This window comes from Thamnophis sirtalis, unplaced genomic scaffold (assembly GCF_051295495.1).
Source record: "Thamnophis sirtalis isolate CommonGarterSnake01/CBP01778 unplaced genomic scaffold, rThaSir2_p1.2 scaffold_3, whole genome shotgun sequence".
Taxonomy (NCBI): domain Eukaryota; kingdom Metazoa; phylum Chordata; class Lepidosauria; order Squamata; family Natricidae; genus Thamnophis; species Thamnophis sirtalis.
Genome location: NW_028261383.1, coordinates 117,822,976 through 117,842,054, shown reverse-complemented (window position 1 = coordinate 117,842,054; position 19,079 = coordinate 117,822,976). Strand labels below are relative to the sequence as shown.

The 19,079-nt window shown below is 41.9% G+C and overlaps 1 protein-coding gene across 1 annotated transcript in view; it reads left to right on the top strand.

Annotated features, from left to right (window-relative positions):
• The window catches only part of LOC106538973 (heparan sulfate glucosamine 3-O-sulfotransferase 3B1), a 47,460-nt gene extending 28,791 nt beyond the window's left edge, over positions 1 to 18,669 (top strand). Inside the window, exon 2 of the mRNA XM_087709813.1 lies at positions 15,523 to 18,669. Within this exon, the coding sequence (XP_087565939.1) occupies positions 15,523 to 16,141 (619 nt within the window). The 3' untranslated portion in view covers positions 16,142 to 18,669. The remainder of the gene's footprint in view (positions 1 to 15,522) is intronic.
• The last annotated feature ends 410 nt before the right edge of the window (positions 18,670 to 19,079 follow it).

Here is a 19,079-nt window from a genome sequence, read left to right as displayed (position 1 = left end):
TCCTTTCCCCTCACAGGATTTATTTTATGATGACAAAATAAAGCAATGAAGACTGAGTTGGCCATTCTGAGAGGGCACCCATAGTCCCCCAATTCCCATCTTTCCACATGTTCAGGAAAGTAGAGACCCCTGAGGGTTGGAGGGGAAAGGAGAAGAGGGAATTCCCCAACTGCTACCTTATAATTGCTCCATGTTAAACTGTGTGAAGATGAACCCACAGCAGGCACCTGTTGCTCAGGAACAATGAAGCTGTGGATGCACCACAATTTATCCTTTCAACTCAATGACAGGAGGGAAGCGATTAAGATGACTGCGAGGAGCAGTCTTTGAAGAAGATCTTGAGATGCTGCTGAGCTATTCCATCCAGATGCTGCTGAGTTAATCCAGCTATTTTCAAGAATGATTTAATCCATAATCACTAAATCACATAATGATGCATTGGCCTTTCACCATAGTTAAATGTTTAAAACATTTAAATTTTAAATAAACATGCAAATGATACACATGACTTGTTTCCTAAATTCATGGTACCGTATATGATTTTCATTTTACATTTTAAGACTACCACTCTTTTTGCCCTTTAGCATTCTCTTAACCAGCCATATTATATCCTATAGGAAAGGATGCCCATTTGCTTCCTTCTGTCCAGGAGAGGTCCGTGTTCTTGCAGTTTTGAATTTTCTTCACTTCTTCTTCTTCAAACGCTTGTTAAGTCTGCTCTTGCTGAGCTGTAAGATTGCTAAGTTCAAAACAAATGCAGTTTAACCAATTTAGCTACATGGAAGCAAGAGACCTAATTAATCATGATGTCCAAATGTCTCCTGCTTTTGGAGCTGCTTCAAATTTTGCATTCCTTCTTGGCCACTTGAAAAGCTTCTGTGTTACTCTTAACTTCTTTGAAGCAGCCCTTATTGAATTTAAATGTATTCACTCACCCGTGATTGCTGCCCAAAAGCCCTTGTCTGTGCTTGCTACTTGTTTGTGTGTTGGTGGTGGTGGTGGTGGGGGAGAGATCTAATGTTTAAACTTCTCCATCCCTCTAGCTTCCGTGCCTTATTCCAATCTCATCTGGATGCTCCAGTTGGGAAAACCTAATAGTCACCCTTTTCTTCTCTCCTGGGGATTAGCATCTGATGCTATAGGAATAGAAAGTCTTTTAACAGTACAAAGTTCTCGAGCAACTTTATTCCAAAGAGTCCTGTAGATACCAAATAGCAATGCTGCAACCAAAGTGTGCACTGCAGACGTCCTTGCTTTTAAATACCAAATTAGGAACAGTTGTGCCTTCTTTTTGATTCATTGTTAAAATAATCTGTGGGTTGCTTACTTGGCTGGATGCGAAGCATAAAAGTTGCTGATGTCTGGTAATAGGTTTTTCCCCCCTCCCTCCTCTTTGCTCTCAGAACTAAAGGAAACTTATGAATAATGCAGCTTCAGGGAGCAATGGTATTAATGAATGCACAAACCCTTTGGTCTAGTGAAGCCAGAACGTCACCCAATGCCTTTGCCAGTGGAGAACGTTAATCAGGTCCCCCTCTCCACCTCTCATAACCATTGGACCTTGTCCCGTAACCGTTAGGTTAATAAAACAGGACTTTGGAATGGGGGGGTGTAAACATCCATCCTAGAATGTGGTACAGTTTATTTGTTATGCTATGTGAAAGAGGCTGGAAAAGCCATAGTAAATTGAACTTGGAAATTCAAGGGAGATTGTAGCCCCTTTTAAAACCACCCTTTTGTCAGGAAGGGCCTTAACTACTTTCTTCTTTCATTTTTTCCTCTTTTCCTCTCCTCCCCCTGCCTTTGCCTCTCTTTAGTCATCGTATTTCCAAGAAACCTTTTGATTTTTGTTTCTCTAACACGACCAAAACCAATAAAATCCTAAGCAGGAAATGGCTACAAATTCCTTGAACTCCTTCTCCAGGCAAGATATGCTAACAAATCCCTGGTAATGATGATGATGAGAGAGCGAGAGAATAAAGAAACTGCTTCTTAAGCAGTGGTGGCCTCCTTAACTAACTACTATCCAGTCCCCATGCCCATTTTCCATTGCCTCCCATAAGCTGCTTTTTGGACCAGCAACCAAGAGCTGTATGAAATTAACCAAAGAAGTATGATCTCCTGGAGAAAGAACTCAGAGGCAATATTGTAATGCTGAGCAGTAGGGAAGATACAGGGGTGGGCTTCAAAAATTTCAGCAACGAATTCTCTGCCCGGTTGCTGGGTGGGCCTGGCCATGGTGGGCATGGCCTAGCTGTCCTCCTGCACCACAGTGGGGGGGGCATTTTCATCTTTTCCAAGCTCCAGAGGCTTTCCTTGAGCTTCTGGGAGGGTGAAAACTTCTTCCCTTGGGCTCAAGAGGCCCTCTGGAGGCTGGAAATGGGCCCATTTCTGCCCTTTTGGAACTTCCAGGAGGCCTGTCCCCCCCCCCCGAACCTCTGCACTTCACATCCAAAACCAGTCACGTGGAGACTCCTGAGAGAGGCAGGTGGGTGGGGCGGGGCCATCCAGGGGTGGGATTTGGAAGTTCTCTGAACTGGCCATAATGTTAGGGTTCTTCTAAACCTGGGCGAATCCGTAGTAGCCCACCACTGGGAAATCCCTGCCTGTTTCATTCTTCCTGGAATAAACCAAGAAGGACAGATCTCCCACAGAAATGTTTGTTATACCTCTATCCGTTTGAATGGAACAATCCTTACTTTGGAATATCATAGACCAGCCTTTTCTTCAAGAATGTGCTTGGAAGCAAGAGCCTGTACTGAGAGAGAGAGAGAGAGAGAGAGAGAGAGAGAGAGAGAGGGAGGGAGGGAGGGAGGGAGGAGGGAGGGAGGGGAAGAGGGAGAGGAAGACGTGTCATATCGCAGAGCAGGCTTAGTAGCTTTTTCAGGCCAAGGTTGAGGTCCGCATGAGGTTTGGGTGACATACTAAGGGCTGTTGAAAGTAAGCAGGGTTAGGACAAAAGATGTACTGTAGTTGATATACATGTTGTTGAAGTTGATTAAAACATTATGGTGTTATATTTTCCTTTTTGCCTCATGAAAGGCTACAGGTAGAGGACTATATTGAACCCCAGGCTTCTAATAATCCTGTGTAAAGTCCTCTAAAAGTGTCTTGCCAATTATGAGCTGCCTCCAGGCATTGAGTGATTGGAGTAGATGATGTAGCAAATTTTGAAGAGGGGAAGTGCTTCATGTTTGTTCAGCGGCTGGGTAGGAGACGCAGACAAACAGATACACACAGTAATGTATTTATTTTATTTATCTGTTTAATGTTTATATACCACTATATTCCAGTATGACTTTGCTGGTTTACCAATAGCACAAAGCAATAAAAGCACAGCTAAGGAAATGCAAATAATTAAAATCATAAATAACTCATTCAGTCCCAGCAGTGTGAATCGAAGCCCTAGTGCAGTGTTAAATTCTAGAAGGAAAATGAAATAAAAATGCTATGGGTTCTTGCTATGTCCAAGAATACAATACAATAGCAGAGTTGGAAGGGACCTTGGAGGTTTTCTAGTTCAACTCTCTGCCTAGGCAGGAAACCCTATACCATTCCAGACAAATGGCTATCCAACATCTTCTTAAAGACTTCCAGTGTTGGGGCATTCACAACTTCTGGAGGCAAGCTGTTCCACTGATTAATTGTTCTAATTGTCAGGAAATTTTTCCTCAGTTCTAAGTTGCTTCTCTCCTTGATTAGTTTCCACCCATTGCTTCTTGTTCTACCCTCAGGTGCCTTGGAGAATAATTTGAGTCCCTCTTCTTGTGACAGCCTCTGAGATATTGGAACACTGCTATCATGTCTCCCCTAGTCCTTCTTTTCATTAAACTAGACATACCCAGTTCCTGCAACCATTCTTCATATGTTTTAGTCTCCAGTCCCCTAATCATCTTTGTTGCTCTTCTCTGCACTCTTTCTAGAGTCTCCACATCTTTTCTACATCATGACGACCAAAACTGAATGCAGAATTCAACGTGTGGCCTTACCAAGGCATTATAAAGTGGTATTAACACTTCACATGATCTTAATTCTATCCCTCTGTTTATGTAGCCTAGAACTGTGTTGGCTTTTTTGGCAGCTGCTGCACACTGCTGGCTCATATTTAAATGGTTGTCCACTAGGACTCCAAGATCCCTCTTACAGTTACTACTATTGAGCAAGGTACCATCTATACTTTACCTATGCATTTCGTTTTTCTTGCCTAAATGTAGAACCTTACTCTTTTCACCATTGAATTTCATTTTATTAGATAGTGCCCAATGTTCAAGTTTGTCAAAGATCCTTCTGTATCTTAAGCCTGTCTTCTGGAGTGTTGGCTATTCCTGCCAGCTTGGTGTCATCTGCAAATTTGATGAGTTCCACATTTATTCCCTCATCCAAATCATTGATGATGTTGAAGAGTACTGGGCCTAAAACAGAGCCTTGGGGTACTTCACTGCATACTTCCCTCCATGAAGATGTAGTTTCATTGAGCACTACATGTTGAGTGCAGTTGGTCAGCCAGTTATGAATCTATCTGGTGGTGGCTATCCAACCCACATTCTTCTACTTTATCTAGTAGTAGGTTATGGTCTACTTATCAAATGCCTTACTGAAGTCCAAGTAAACTATATCGATGGCATTCCTCTGGTGCACTAATTTTGTCACTTTTTCAAAGAATGCAATAAGACTAGTCTCACATGATCTGTTTTTGACAAACCCATACTGGCTTTTGGCTATTACTTTGTTTACGTCTAGGTGTTCGCTAATTCGTTGCTTGATTATTTTTTCCAGAATCTTTCCTGGTATTGAGGTCAGGCTGATAGGTCTATAGTTTCCTGGATCTATTTTTTTCCTTTTTTGAAGATGGGAACCACATCAGCTCTTTTCCAGTCCTCTGGCAGTTCTCCAGTGCTCCAGGATCTCTGAAAGATATAATTCAGTGGTTCTGAGATCTCATCTGCCAGTTCCTTCAGAACCCTGATGTGTAATCTGTCCGGTCCTGGTGATTTGAACTCATCTAGGATAGACAGATGCTCACTTACAATTTTCTTCCCTATTTCAATTTGTGTTCCTAATCTGATTTTTGTGATGCTGTTTTTGATAGGTTGGACTGTTTTATATTTCTTTGTGTAAAGACAGATGCAAAAAATGAGTTAAATGGTTCTGCTTTCTCCCTGTTGCTTGTCACCTTCTTGCCACTTTCTCCCAGCAATGGACCAATTGTTTCCTTAACCTTTTTCTTGTTTTTAACATGCTGGAAGAAGCTTTTTTTGTTATTTTTTTTTTTACTTTTTTGGCAAGCCTTTCTTCATTGTGAGCCTTAGCTTTCCTTACTTCATCTTTACAGGCTCGGGCTATTTGCTGATATTCTGCCTTGGATATGTCCCCCTCTTTCCACTTTTTATACTTAACTTTGTCACAGACAGGGATTATCAACCTACACTTTGCTTATTGATAGAAAGGTATCTTGAAATATCTGAAGAGCTGCATCCTGTGTTTCTCATGCCTCTTTTCTCTGGATGTGCTTATGCCTTCCAAAAGCTTTTTGCCTCAGTACCGATTTCCCCAAAGAAGGACAAACTACCTGCAAATAACAGCTTGCTTTCTGTTTGACTCATTTAGTACTTGTGGTACTACATCTGTTATGACAGTCTGGAGGGAAGATTAAAGACCAATGAGAAGAGATCTGTTATGGTGATGGAGGATGCAAGTCTTGAATGTGAAGCTCTACATAGTGCAATATTCAACTGAGTAAATGATTTCCTAAATAGTTTTAAAACAGGCCAGAGATGCTTGAAACTTAACTCAAACACCATTGGGTGTAGCAAAAAGTTAATTGATCTGGTGGTTGAGTCTCAATCTTTGCTAAAGGATGGGTGTCTGAGAAAAGACAACAGATAGATAATATGCATATTGATTGGATGTAGGGAAACTAGAGACAGTTTAATGTTTATTTTCACCTATGTGGTTAAAAAGATCATGGGAAATATGCCATTCTGATCCCTGATTGAGCAGAATGCATGTGTAGAAGTAAGTTGCCTCAAGGTATACAATGCATGAGATGCATTTATTGCCTTGGCAAGATGCCAGGTGAGTGCAAAGGAATAAAAGCTTGCTTGATTCAGCATTTTTGGCAGCTTGATTGAAAATTGTATTGTAGAATCAGTCTTGTGAAATATACATCAAAAAGAGAGACAGTCTCTCTCTTTGCCCCCCCCCTTTTTTTCTCCAGAACAGGAGGGTTTGAAATCCAAGTTTATATTACTTTTCTACAAATGCCCAATAGGGTGTGGATTCCCATGGAATATTAAAAAGTCAACCCAGTTCCAAATATTGGAGCTATGGGAGTTCTGGAGTGATAATCTGCACTGGTATGTGGGAAAGACCTTGAGAACGGGGTGAAGAGACTGCCTAGGAAATGGCCAGATAAGAGATAGCATAGCCTGCAGCTGGTTGTGTGGAGGGGAGGGCAAGAGGCTCAGAAATGTAGTTTTACCATAGAGTAGAGTTAGCTTATCTGGTCATGTTTCCTGTCTTGTTTTCCCGGGAAATCTGACATAACTGCAGTCAGGTCAAGATTCTCAAATGGCAGAATGAACTCAGTAGCTGATGCAGTGGGTTAGAACAAGGGAATCTATTTGGTACTTATACACGCTAACTTTTAAGTACAAAATACATTACTATTATTTTTTTGAATCGCCTCATACAGGTTAAGTTGGATATGTAAATTATTTTTTAATAGTTCTGGGGTTCCTTCAACTTTTCTTTATATACACACATACAAACACATATTTATTAAATTTATATGCCATCCATCTTATTAGGAATACACACACACACACACACACACACACACACACACACAAACCAGTTGGCAGTTCCTGTTCTACCACCTATATTACAGGGTCACCTTATTAGGCATCCACCCTGTAATTCCAGTGTGTGTGTGAGAGAGAGTTTGCACAATCTCTGTTCCCATGCAGTGATTAAAAAATTTAAAAATGCAAAATAATTTATATAGTACAAGTGCCTGGCTATGAAGTGGAGAGGTCAGTAATTATGTTACTCAGACTTTCCTTCCTTCTTTCAGAAACAACACAACCCATCAGTTTGACCATGGGAACCAAATGGGCAGAGAATTTAATCTGTTACATTCTTGCATAATTGGAAATAAAATGAAGATGAATACTTGAAAGTGAATAAAGGATTTAACTTATATACCACTTCACAGTGCTTTACAGCACTCCCTGAGCAGTTTACAAATGTCAGCATATTGCCCCCCAAAATCTTACTCCTCATTTTACTAACCTTGAAAGGATGAGTCAACCTTGAGCCAGTCAGGATCAGACTCCTTTCTGTAGGCAGTTAGCCTGCAATACTGCACTATGGCTCATACTATATATGAGCTGCGGTGGCATAGTGGTTAGAATGCAATACTGCAGGCTACTTCTGCTGACTGCCGGCTATCTGGAATCTGGCAGTTCAAATCCCACCAGACTCAAGGTTGACTTAGCGTTCTATCCTTCCAAGGTTGGTAAAATGAGGACCCAGACTGTTGGGGACAATATGCTGACTCTGTAAACTGCAAAGAGAGGGATGTAAAGCATTGTAAAGTGGTATATAAGTCTAAGTGCTATTCTATTGCTATTCTAAACACTACACCACCATGGCTCTTACATGTAAATGATCATTATCTGCATTATAATAATTAAGTTGATGGCCTTTGAATTGTGGTTTTGGCTAGTACTAGACATTTATTTTTCTCTGACTAAAAGAATGCTGAATGCTGCTGCCATTGTAGGATTTGCTTCCTATCAATGTATCTTTGATAGTTATATAAAAAGCAAAAAGGAGATAGGCTATGATTATATAGCTGAGTTAAAAACAAATGTAGACATCCAGTTGGGCAAAATGGAGTACTTTGTCATGGACAGTCTTGGTTTTTGCAGGGTTCAGCCCCCCCCCCCATTCCCTGAAAGTTCAGTTAGGATAATTCTGTTTTTCTAGTCTTACGTCCCTAGGAGGACAAAACAAAAATATCTGAACACAGTGAATCAGTAAGACTCTGGATAGCCCTTCAAGGAAGATCAGACTAGGAATCCAATGTTACATTGGTCAGCACTACTGTTATTCTAAAGCTATAGTAATAGAATCTTGCAAGTCTGAATGTACTTCTTTCCTCACTACCTTTATCTTTCAAGTTTTGTTGAGATATTTACTCAAGATACATTCCTGCCCCAAACTCAGTTCCCTTTTATGTGATCTTTGTTTTGGAAGGTGCATTTCCTCCTGTCCCTCAAGGCTGTTCCTTCTGCCCTCTATAACATGTGATTTCATCAACATGGACTGCCAGCCTTCTTTCAAGAAGCTCCTTATGACTACTGTGTCAATTGATTTTCAAGACTGCTTCTTAGATGATTTTTGGATAGTTTTCTGACCACACTTCAATATGCTCCTTTTATTTTTCTAATACCTATATCTATATCTAAGAAGCAACTGATGGCACTTTAATTCACTACTGCTGGGAATACATGTGCAAGACTCTTCAAAGAGAAACAATGGAACAAAACTTTTTTGTTCTGAAAATAGTTTGAGCTTGGAACAGGTTGGACAACCTATTGCAGTTAGAACATGTCAGTTTCAAAATATTTTTGCTCTCCTCTAGATTGGGAGTCAATGATGAAAGTTTTGCCATTTTTACAGCTGTAAACCCTGCATCTTATTCCTCATTTTATTCCTTGGGTGGAGAAGAAGATCCTATCATTTTTTTTTCACTGTGAAACTGAACAAGGAAACAGTGGATTACCCAATGGGTGACTAATATTGGAGAAACCTCAGAAGAAAAACAAGATGGGTGGATTTGTAGATTTCTCAGATAAACAAGTGGCCATATCTTCTGGTAGCCATTTCCTTAAAAAAAAAAGGAAAACAGAAAATGACTCATGCATTTATATCAGATCCACTCTTTTATCCTGTCGTTAATCTGCTGTTGAGTTGTATGTGCTTCTATCTACCCTGGATTTTCTGTAAGAAAATCCATCAACATGGATTGTTTCTGCATACTACTTGCCACAGTTTTAAGTGTTACAGTAGAAATCAGGGGTGTGCCATCTTATTGTTGTAAGCTTGATATAGTCACAGCATGTAGAGCACTTCTCATCCAGTGCCCTCTTTCATAGCAAAGTCCTTACTGCTCAATTTTCTTTATTGAGAAATGTCAACAAATTAGAGGAGAATCCCTCTGGGCAGACAAAATGCTGTCACAAAAGGTGTTAGCCTTTCTGTGTTTGGATTACCACATGGCCACCTGTCAACTGCCTCGGTGCCTTCTCAGTCTCTGAACTCTTCTTCACATCAGAACAAGGTGGCATTTTTCTTGAGGAACTTGTTTCCTCCACTCAAGGTTTTTCTGTGTTTAGACTAAAGAACTTTGGAGATTAGAACTGTCTGAGCAGAATACTAAATTTAGGAAGACTAAGTAAGTAATGGGCAAAGAAGATTAATTCTTTGGCAGGCTAAGTACATTGCTGCGCCTAAGCCAGCATCTTGTGGAGGAAATCTTAAACCACATAGCCTGTTACTGTCTGAGGCTCATCCATTGGTTCTGTAGAATAGTTCTGCTTCTCCTGCCAGAACATTGCCCAGTTAGTCTTAGAGCTTCTTTGTTGATTCTGTTTCATGGCCACACTATTATACTTTTTTAACCATTTGAAGAGTGTCTGGTCCAACTGATCAACTAGCAAAACTAGAGATGGCAATACATTGGAGGATTGACGCATGCCAATGATATAAACCAGGGGTGTCAAACTTGATTTCATTGAGGGCCACATTAGGGTTGTGTTTGACTTTGTGAGGGGGTGTGGTCAGGGTGGGCATGGTCAGGGTGAGCATGGTCAGGGTGGGCATGGCCAGCTCAACATCACATGGCCTTCCCAAGTTCCATTTTTACTGGCAGAGGCATTGCAGGCCAGTCCTTCGCTGTTTCTAGGGTGGCCCTGTGGGCCAGATCTAAGCATCCTGCATGCCGAATCCTTGAGTTTGACACCCCTGATATAAACAGAATTGAATTACATATCAGAAACCAGAGCCAAGTTAGGTGGTTCTGCCTCATATTCCCCCGCATTTTGGTATTCCTCCCTCCTTTCCTTCCTCCTCCCTCCCTTATTCATTCCTGTCTTGTCCTTCTTACACATAAACTAACTTACCAATATCCTACCATTTTTGCAAGAGTATTCTTTAAATGGCACAGAGTTTGGGATTCTGAAGGTACATTCAATGATCCTGAGAGCTGCTTGTGGGCCTAAGCTTGCAGATTACTTATCTCAGACCTAAAACACAATGCCTGTCAGCCATAGACATTTGGACATTTACGGCCGATCCGAGGCAGTGGATCCAGGAGGGCCCCTTGGTTTACCGAGGAACTCCGGGAGATGAAGCGCCAAAAGAGACGCCTAGAGCAACGATGGAGATCCAATAAGTCTGAGTCAGACCAAGCGCTTTTAACATCTAGCATCAGAGCTTACCTTCGGGCAATTAGGTCGACAAAAAGGACACACATTGCCTCTCTGATTGCTTCCGCTGAGTCGCGCCCAGCCGCCTTGTTCAGGATAACCCATTCCCTCCTAAACAGGAGGGATACGAGCGATCCTTTGCAAGGCAGAGCTGAGGATTACATCCAATTCCTCGTGGATAAAGTTGCTCGGCTTTGGACGGACCTGGACTCCAATTGCGCAGAGCCAGCTGAGGCACCAAGGGAGAATCTGGAAGGACATCACTGGATTGATTTTCAAGCTGTTACCCCTGAGGACGTGGACAAGGCCATGGGAGCTGTAAGTGCCTCCACATGTGTACTGGACCCGTGCCCCTCCTGGCTGGTCGCTAACAGCAGGGAGGTGACACGGGGCTGGATCCAGGCGGTTGTTACCGCCTCCCTTCGGGAGGGGTTCTTTCCCCCCGCCTTTAGAGCTCTAAAGGCGGCGGTGGTGAGACCCCTTCTGAAGAAGACATCTTTGGATCCAGCCGTGTTAAACAACTATTGTCCAGTCTCCAACCTCCCCTTTGTGGGGAAGGTTGTTGAGAAAGTGGTGGCCTTTCAGCTCCGGCGGTCCTTGGAGGAAACCGATTATCTAGATCCCTTCCAGTTGGGATTTAGGCCTGACTACAGCACAGAAACCGCTTTGGTCGCATTGATCGATGATCTCTGGAGAGCCAGGGATGGAGGTTATGCCTCTGTAATAGTGCTCCTTGACCTCTCAGCGGCCTTCAATACCATCTACCATGGTATCCTTCTGCGACGACTGCGGGAGATAGGGGTGGGAGGCACTGTCCTACGGTGGTTCTCCTCTTACCTCTCGGACAGGTCGCAGTCGGTGTTGGTCGGAGGGCAGAGATCGACCCCTAGGCCCCTGAATTATGGGGTGCCGCAGGGTTCGGTCCTGTCGCCCCTCCTGTTTAATATCTACATGAAGCCGCTGGGTGAGATCATTCGACGGCACGGGATAAAATACCATCAGTATGCGGACGATACGCAGCTGTATCTGTCCGCCCCGTGCCAACTCAATGAAGCGGTTGACGTGATGTGCCAGTGCCTCGAGGCTGTTAGGGACTGGATGGGGGTTAACAAGCTTGTTTTCAATCTGGATAAGACCGAGTGGCTGGTGTGTTTCCCTCCTACTAATTGGCCAAGTTTTCCATCTCTCAGGCTGGGGGGTCAAACAGTACGCCCCTCAGACAGGGTACGCAATTTGGGAGTCCTCCTGGACCCACAGCTGACTTTTGAACACCACTTGTCGGCTGTGACCAGGGGGGCATTTGCCCAGGTTCGCCTGGTGCACCAGTTGAGTCCCTACCTGAACCGGGAGGTCCTCACAACAGTCACTCGTGCCCTTGTGACCTCTAGACTGGACTACTGCAACGTGCTCTACATGGGGCAGCCCATTCGGAGACTTCAGCTTGTCCAGAATGCAGCCGTGCGAGTGATTGTGGATGCACCTCGGTTCACCCACGTAACACCTATCCTCCGCGAGCTGCACTGGCTGCCTATTGGTCTCCAGATACGCTTCAAGGCGCTAGTCGTCACTTATAAAGCCCTTCATGGTATTGGACCTGGGTACTTGAGAGACCGCCTGCTGCCAATCACCTCCAGTAGACCAATTAGATCCCACAGATTAGGCCTCCTCCGAATTCCATCCGCCGGCCAGTGTCAACTGGCGACTACCCGGAGGAGAGCCTTCTCTGTGGCTGCTCCGACCCTTTGGAACGAACTCCCCGTGGAGATTCGAACCCTCACCACCCTCCAGGCCTTCCGCAAAGCCGTTAAAACCTGGCTGTTCCGACAGGCCTGGGGCTAAAGAGCTGCTGCCCCCATTTCGAATGGTATGACTGTTGTGTGTTTTTAAATTATGTATTGTTATGTTTCGTTTTTTATTTTTTGTCTGTACCCCCCCTTGCCTGATTTGATTTGTTAGCTGCCCTGAGTCCCCTTCGGGGGAAAAGGGCAGCATATAAATATAATAAAATGAATGAAATGAAATGAAATGGATCGCCCCAATTTAGGAAAGATCTGATCAAAAAACCCCAAAGAAAGAGCAGACAGCATCTGTGTATATGCATGAATATATACACATAGAAAAAAAACATTCTGCTTTCTTATTGCTACACTGTGTTATTCCCCATAAGGCAACTCAGCTGAAACTAATTCTGAACATTTATCTTTTCCCAACAAAATATCTGTGGATATATCCATGCAAACACACAAGAGAGAGACAACACACACACACACGCACACACAGTTGTGCCTGTGAGGTTTGGCCTATCTACCCATCCATCCCTGAAGCCACACTTTAAAAAAAAGTAAAATCAGAACAAAAAACAACAAATCCTTTTCAACTATGATTAATTTCCTGTAAAAATAATGCATAATATTAAAACATTTCAATATCTCAATCTAGCCTGCAAGCCTGGGATTTTCTGGTTATCTCCTATTCAAATCCTAACCAGCTCAGTCCTGCTCAGCTTCTGAAATTAACCCAGGGTGAGTCAGGTACTGTTGCTATTACTATCTGGCTGTTGTATGTAGGTGCTCTTTCTTTTGTGTGCATGTCCCAGGAACACACAATTTCTGTGCCATTGTGCACCTCTTGGTACAACATTGATAATTTTGATCCATTGTGGTGGCTAATTAAAAGCCAGTTTCGTGTAGTGGTTATTAAGGCAGAAAGGCTGGAAATAAGGAGACCAGGAGTTCTAGTCCTGCCTTAGGAACAAAGCCAGCTGGGTGACTTCAGGCCATTTCCTTTCTCTCGGCCCTAAAAAGAAAGCAAAGGCAAACCACTTCTGAAACCTTGCCAGGAATACTGCAGGGACTTGTCCAGGCAGTCACCAGGAGTCAGCACTGATGCAAAGGCATACCGGAACAAAAACAAAGCACATACCAGCCATTCTCTATTCATAGACAGAGAGAAACACATTAATGCAGACACCTGTACTTCATTCCTCCTAGCAAATTATGGAAGTATCAGTGGTTTTGCTGTTTAGCTCAGCAGCTTGTGTCTTGGTTGTTGTTGTTGTGTGTGAGAGAACTCCTGTTCAGTCCTTACAAACATGATTAAAATTCAGTAGGGAGGCAGTTCTACCCAAAACTAATCTCCAAGGCCCTCTAGACTCAACAGCGATATCTGCAATCCTTTGCCTCTCCACTCCTTCACTTCTTCTTCAAAAACATCCTCTATGCTTCTTTGCAAATGTAGATCTCCTTCCTCAATTCATAGCTAATGATTTGCTTCAAAATTAAAGGTTAAAGAGCCGCCGTGGCACAGTGGTTAGAATGCAGTACTGCAGGCTACTTCTGCTGTCTGCCGGCTGCCTGCAACCAGGCTCAAGGTTGACTCAGCCTTCCATCCTTCTGAGGTGGGTAAAATGAGGACCCAGATTGTTGGGGACAATATGCTGACTCTGTAATCTGCCTAGAGAGGGCTGTAAAGCACTGTGAAGCAGTATATAAGTCTAAGTGCTATTGCCATTGCTATTTGCCGATTGATTGGTTAAAAAATATAATTAGCATCTTCACATTTTAAGAATATGTGTAGTAGCCTCTCCCTCTATACCAGTGATGGCAAACCTATGGCATGTGTGCCATATGTCGCATGTGGAGCTGTATTTGCTGGCACCCGTCAGTTCCAGTGCGCATGTGTGTGCTGTTTTTCACCCTTCCGGAGAGTTGGCGGAGGCCGTTTTTACACTCCCCAGACTCCAGAGGCTCTCCTGAAATCTGGAAAAGGCAAAAAACGGTCCCAATGGGCCAATTGGAAGTTTGGAAATGATCTGTTTCTGGCTTCTGAAGGGCCTCTGGGGGGAGGGGCGTTTTTGTCCTCCCCAGGTTCAGGAAAGCCTCTGGAGCCTGGGGTGGGGTCAGGTGAGCATGCACAGGTGGGTAGGGAGGATTGAATTGGGGTGGGCATGCACACAATTTTGCCAATTGCCGGAATTGGGGGGGGGGGAAACAAGCCTCCTGGAAAAAGGTTAGCCATCACTGCTCTATACAAAGTAATACACAAAGCAACTCAAAAAATTGGTACCCATATTTTAGGCTTTCTAACTTGATACTGTTCAGGTTTATGAATGTTGCAACCTAGACCTGGATAGCAACAGGGCAGGAAAGACTGATCAGAACCAAAGCAATGGCTGTAAATTTCTAGATGTGATAAATCAGCTGTTTGGTGAGTCCTTGTTATTCTTTCCAGTATGTAAGAAATTTGGAATGTCAGAGGGAAATTCCATCCTACAGTTAGGTCATAACTTTTGGCCCATTTAATCTTTTTCTATTTAGAAGAGAACAAAAGAACAAGGTATTTGACTAGCGGTCAACAATATTGAAAACTTATTGTATTTCTAATCTACTCATGAATCTTGAGTTCTCTACATGGAATACAAGACAATATTTAACAAAATTCATAAAACAATAAAAGTATAATATTTAATAATAGCATAGTGAAATGAATGTCTGTGTATGCCTTTGTGTTTCTTTGGTGAATAATGTTTAACCCATACAATGTTTTACTAGCTTGTAGTTTCTTGATATGGAGGGCAAGCACAGACTGACTAAAGTAATAGTAGGGCAGATGTAAGGCAGAAAAAAGTAGGATAGAAAGAGAAAGACCCATTCATACCCCCCTCCTAAGTGGAACTCTCTATCAGATGTTGCATTTATTAGCATTGTGAGATCTAATATCCCATTTGCCAATGTAATTCTTAAATTACATTCATTTTTACCCATTCATTTTTTAGCATGTTTGGCATACACACGTTTCCCTTCACACCTTACTGGTAAATTTCAAATAAATCAAATATTTTCATCTGAATCTTTCAGGTATGTTTGGATATATTTTGTCTTTGGGACTCTGTGAATTTGCCAAATGGTCAGTAGCAAGAATTGGCTAAACTGCCAATGGCAGGAATAGATAAAAACAAACAAACACACTTTTGAAGCAATGTCCTTATTTTTCTCATCAGTTTGCTAATTTCTTTCTTTCTTTGCAGGGAATTGATGCCAAGGACTCTTGATGGTCAGATCACCATGGAGAAGACGCCCAGCTACTTTGTCACTAAGGAAGCACCAGCTCGCATCTCCTCTATGTCAAAGGACACCAAGCTCATTGTGGTGGTGAGAGACCCGGTCACCCGAGCCATTTCTGACTACACACAAACCCTTTCCAAGAAGCCAGACATCCCGTCCTTTGAGAGCCTGACCTTCAAAAACAGGACTACGGGCCTGATTGATACCTCCTGGAGTGCCATCCAGATTGGCATTTATGCCAAGCACCTAGAAAATTGGCTCCTGTACTTCCCGCTTGGGCAAATCCTTTTTGTCAGTGGGGAGAGACTGATCAGTGATCCAGCAGGCGAGTTGGGCCGCGTCCAGGACTTTCTGGGCCTCAAGAGGATCATCACAGATAAACATTTCTACTTCAACAAAACCAAGGGGTTCCCATGCCTGAAAAAGGCTGAAGGCAGCAGCAAGCCCCACTGCCTGGGCAAGACGAAAGGACGGACCCATCCCGACATTGACCAGAAAGTAATACAAAGGCTGCGAGAATTCTATCGGCCCTTCAACATGAAGTTCTACCAGATGACTGGCCATGACTTTGGCTGGGATTGATGGCACTTCCCAGAGTCAATCCCGTCTTTCAGTTTCCTTTCCTCCTATACATGTAGATAGGTCTATATGTAAAATGTACAGAAATCTATTTTATAATAATTTATTTTTTAATTCTTAAGCAATTAATTCACTAAGCTGCCTAACCCCACTGTAGCTCATAGCTGTCTTCTTGTTTAGTTTGAACATTCCATCGGGCTGAGTCTCGCCAGGTTCTTCATTGCCTGGCTTCAGCATGTGCTGGAAAGTGCTTCCAGGTATTTTCCCAGGAGAACTTTTAATATTAAAAAATAAATAAGGAGGGTGGGGGGTGTTGGCGAATAATGGTTAAGAGACAATGAGAAAAGCACAATCTTTATTATTATTATAATTATTATTATTCTTTGTTTTCCGATACGGGTACTAGGCATGTCAAAAACAATTTTGTACAAGGCCCTTCATATTGCATCTCTGGGCTTTTTCCGTTCCTAGATCAATCCACAAACATTTGTATTTTTGTTAGCTTGGAAATAGCTCGGAAGTAAAAAAAAACACGATTAAACCTCAGGCAGTTGCTTTCATGGTTGGGCGTGGCATATGCACAGAAGGAAACACTCTCCAGCTATGGAGTTGTTACTGCCTCCTGTTTCCCATTTTAATTGATCAGATCTTAGCATTTCCCCTTAACTACAAAAGTGTTTTGTAGTTAATACAAAATTCACTTCTACACAGTAGACTTTCTATATGATTATGTACAGCTTATCTGATCTTTCATTTTTAACTTCTTCCTGCTGAAGAAATGTGAAGTGCTTACTTGGGAGACCAGAAATGACACAGTATTTAATTCTTTCAAGCTTAGTTTTCATCTGTTACAGAAGAAGAGTGTGAAGCCTCTGTTTGTTTTCTGAATCCCACTTTGATTTCTCACAATGACTGATCATTCTACAAGTGGCGTCCTATCCCATGCAACAAGCTAATACCATTAGCTCATTGCTACATTCAACCTGTATGTTGACTGTGGCAGTGAAATAAAGGCCTGTTTTTATGGGGCTTTATTTCCTCCCAAAAATAGTTTAAATATAAGCACAAAAACACAATACCGTTTGAAATTAATTCAGTTTACTAAATGCTATAGATCAGAGATGAGTGAACATTTTACAAGCTTGCTGAAAGATGCACTAGAGATGGATATTCAGGAAATGTAGTTTATCCAAACTTCATCAAATAATTCTACAAACCCTTAAGCTACTTTTTGTGTATATACCTAACAGCACTGTTCTGTGATAATTCTACAAACCCTGTCAAGAGTGAGTTTTTTCAGGGTGCTCCCATCTGGCAGACAAAATCCATTGCATATTTAGAGAATTGGTAACTCTTTGTTCCATCAGAAATTTTGTTCTCCATAGGTGTGAGCCTGAGCGCATTATAATAGAGTCAAAATAAGTTCTTAAGGTCCCCAAGACAAATGTGAAGCAGAATGAATGGGATTATCACTTGTATTCTTATCTTAAGAGATAATTGGATATAGTAATGAATGAGAAAATTATTCTGGGGGATTCCTCAGAGGAAAGCATGGATAGCCATACCAATACATATGCAAACACACTGGCTGAAGGCATAGATTTTTCTGTAAATATTCATCCTTTACATTGGGCTTCTTGGTCTTGAGGAATTTACTACATCTTCTGACAGAATACAGGCTATAAGAAGAAAGACATTTGGATCGCCTTCTCATTAGAAGATGCAGCATATATGGTCACCCATATAGACATCCATTTAACTCTGATATTTATTTGATAAACAGATGACTTTTTCATATGGTCAATCCAACGGACATCCTTTGTTCTAGAGCATTGGAGTGAATTTTAATTTCTAGGCCTTATGTTTTCTATTTCAAAACTTTTTGATTTTTTGGGGGGATGAAACTGCTGAGCGTATGCTTGGACTTTCTGATCTCTATTTTGGAATGGGTGAAGGATACTTTCCTAGTTGCATAAAGCATGATAGGTATGGTATCCACAAACCTTGTTTTCTGTGTGTGTGCATTTTTTTGAGTGATGACATTGCCATCAATTCACTGTTATAATATTGAACTGCTAATCGTGGCTGATCAGCCCACTCAATGGAAACCTTCTGAAGCCAATTTATTGAAGAGGCCTTACCTAAATATTAAATAAAGTAGCCATGAGAGGCATATATCATATGATATTTGAACTGCATAGATAGTAGCCTTCATACATATTGCCAATTTTTGTTCCATTTGCAAGATTTGGAGGTCTGGTTATACGTCTTTTCAACCTATAACATTAATTTATGGCTGAGTTCCATTCAGCACTGCAGTATGTCCTGATATTAGCAATATTTTTGAGTTTGCTATAACATGTTGTGGGTTAGAATGGTACACTTGTAAAAGGAAACAAATGACGAGCAAAAACTGTAAATTGAATATTTTATGGTATGTACAACACAAATTAATTTTACACAGAGGTTTCTAGGAAAATGGAATTCTGATTCATACTATTTGAAGAAATAAAATATATTTTACCAAATCATGAAGACTATATCATTCCTTTTCATTGACAAATTAAAGCTGCCGCTATCTTTGTTTGGAAAACTTTGGAACACTATGTAATAAAGAAGACAATATTCTGTTCCATAGAAGGGGAGGTTTCTGGAGAACACCTGAGCCCATTCTTACTAGATTTCCTGATCCATTAGGACTTACTGACTGGTTTGTGATTACGTCCAACACCCACATTTTTCATGAGGGCATTATAGCCAAAGAAATAGCTAGATGAGATCTGGAATGCTGAAATTCTCTCTGGAAAAAAGGGAGATCTGGAGATTGTCTATATGTACTCTGAACATCTGCTTTTTGTGAGCTGGTAGCAGAAATTTTTGCAACCCACTTGCACTTGCTCTGAGCTACTTAATCATTATCTAGATTGGACAGTTTTTCTTT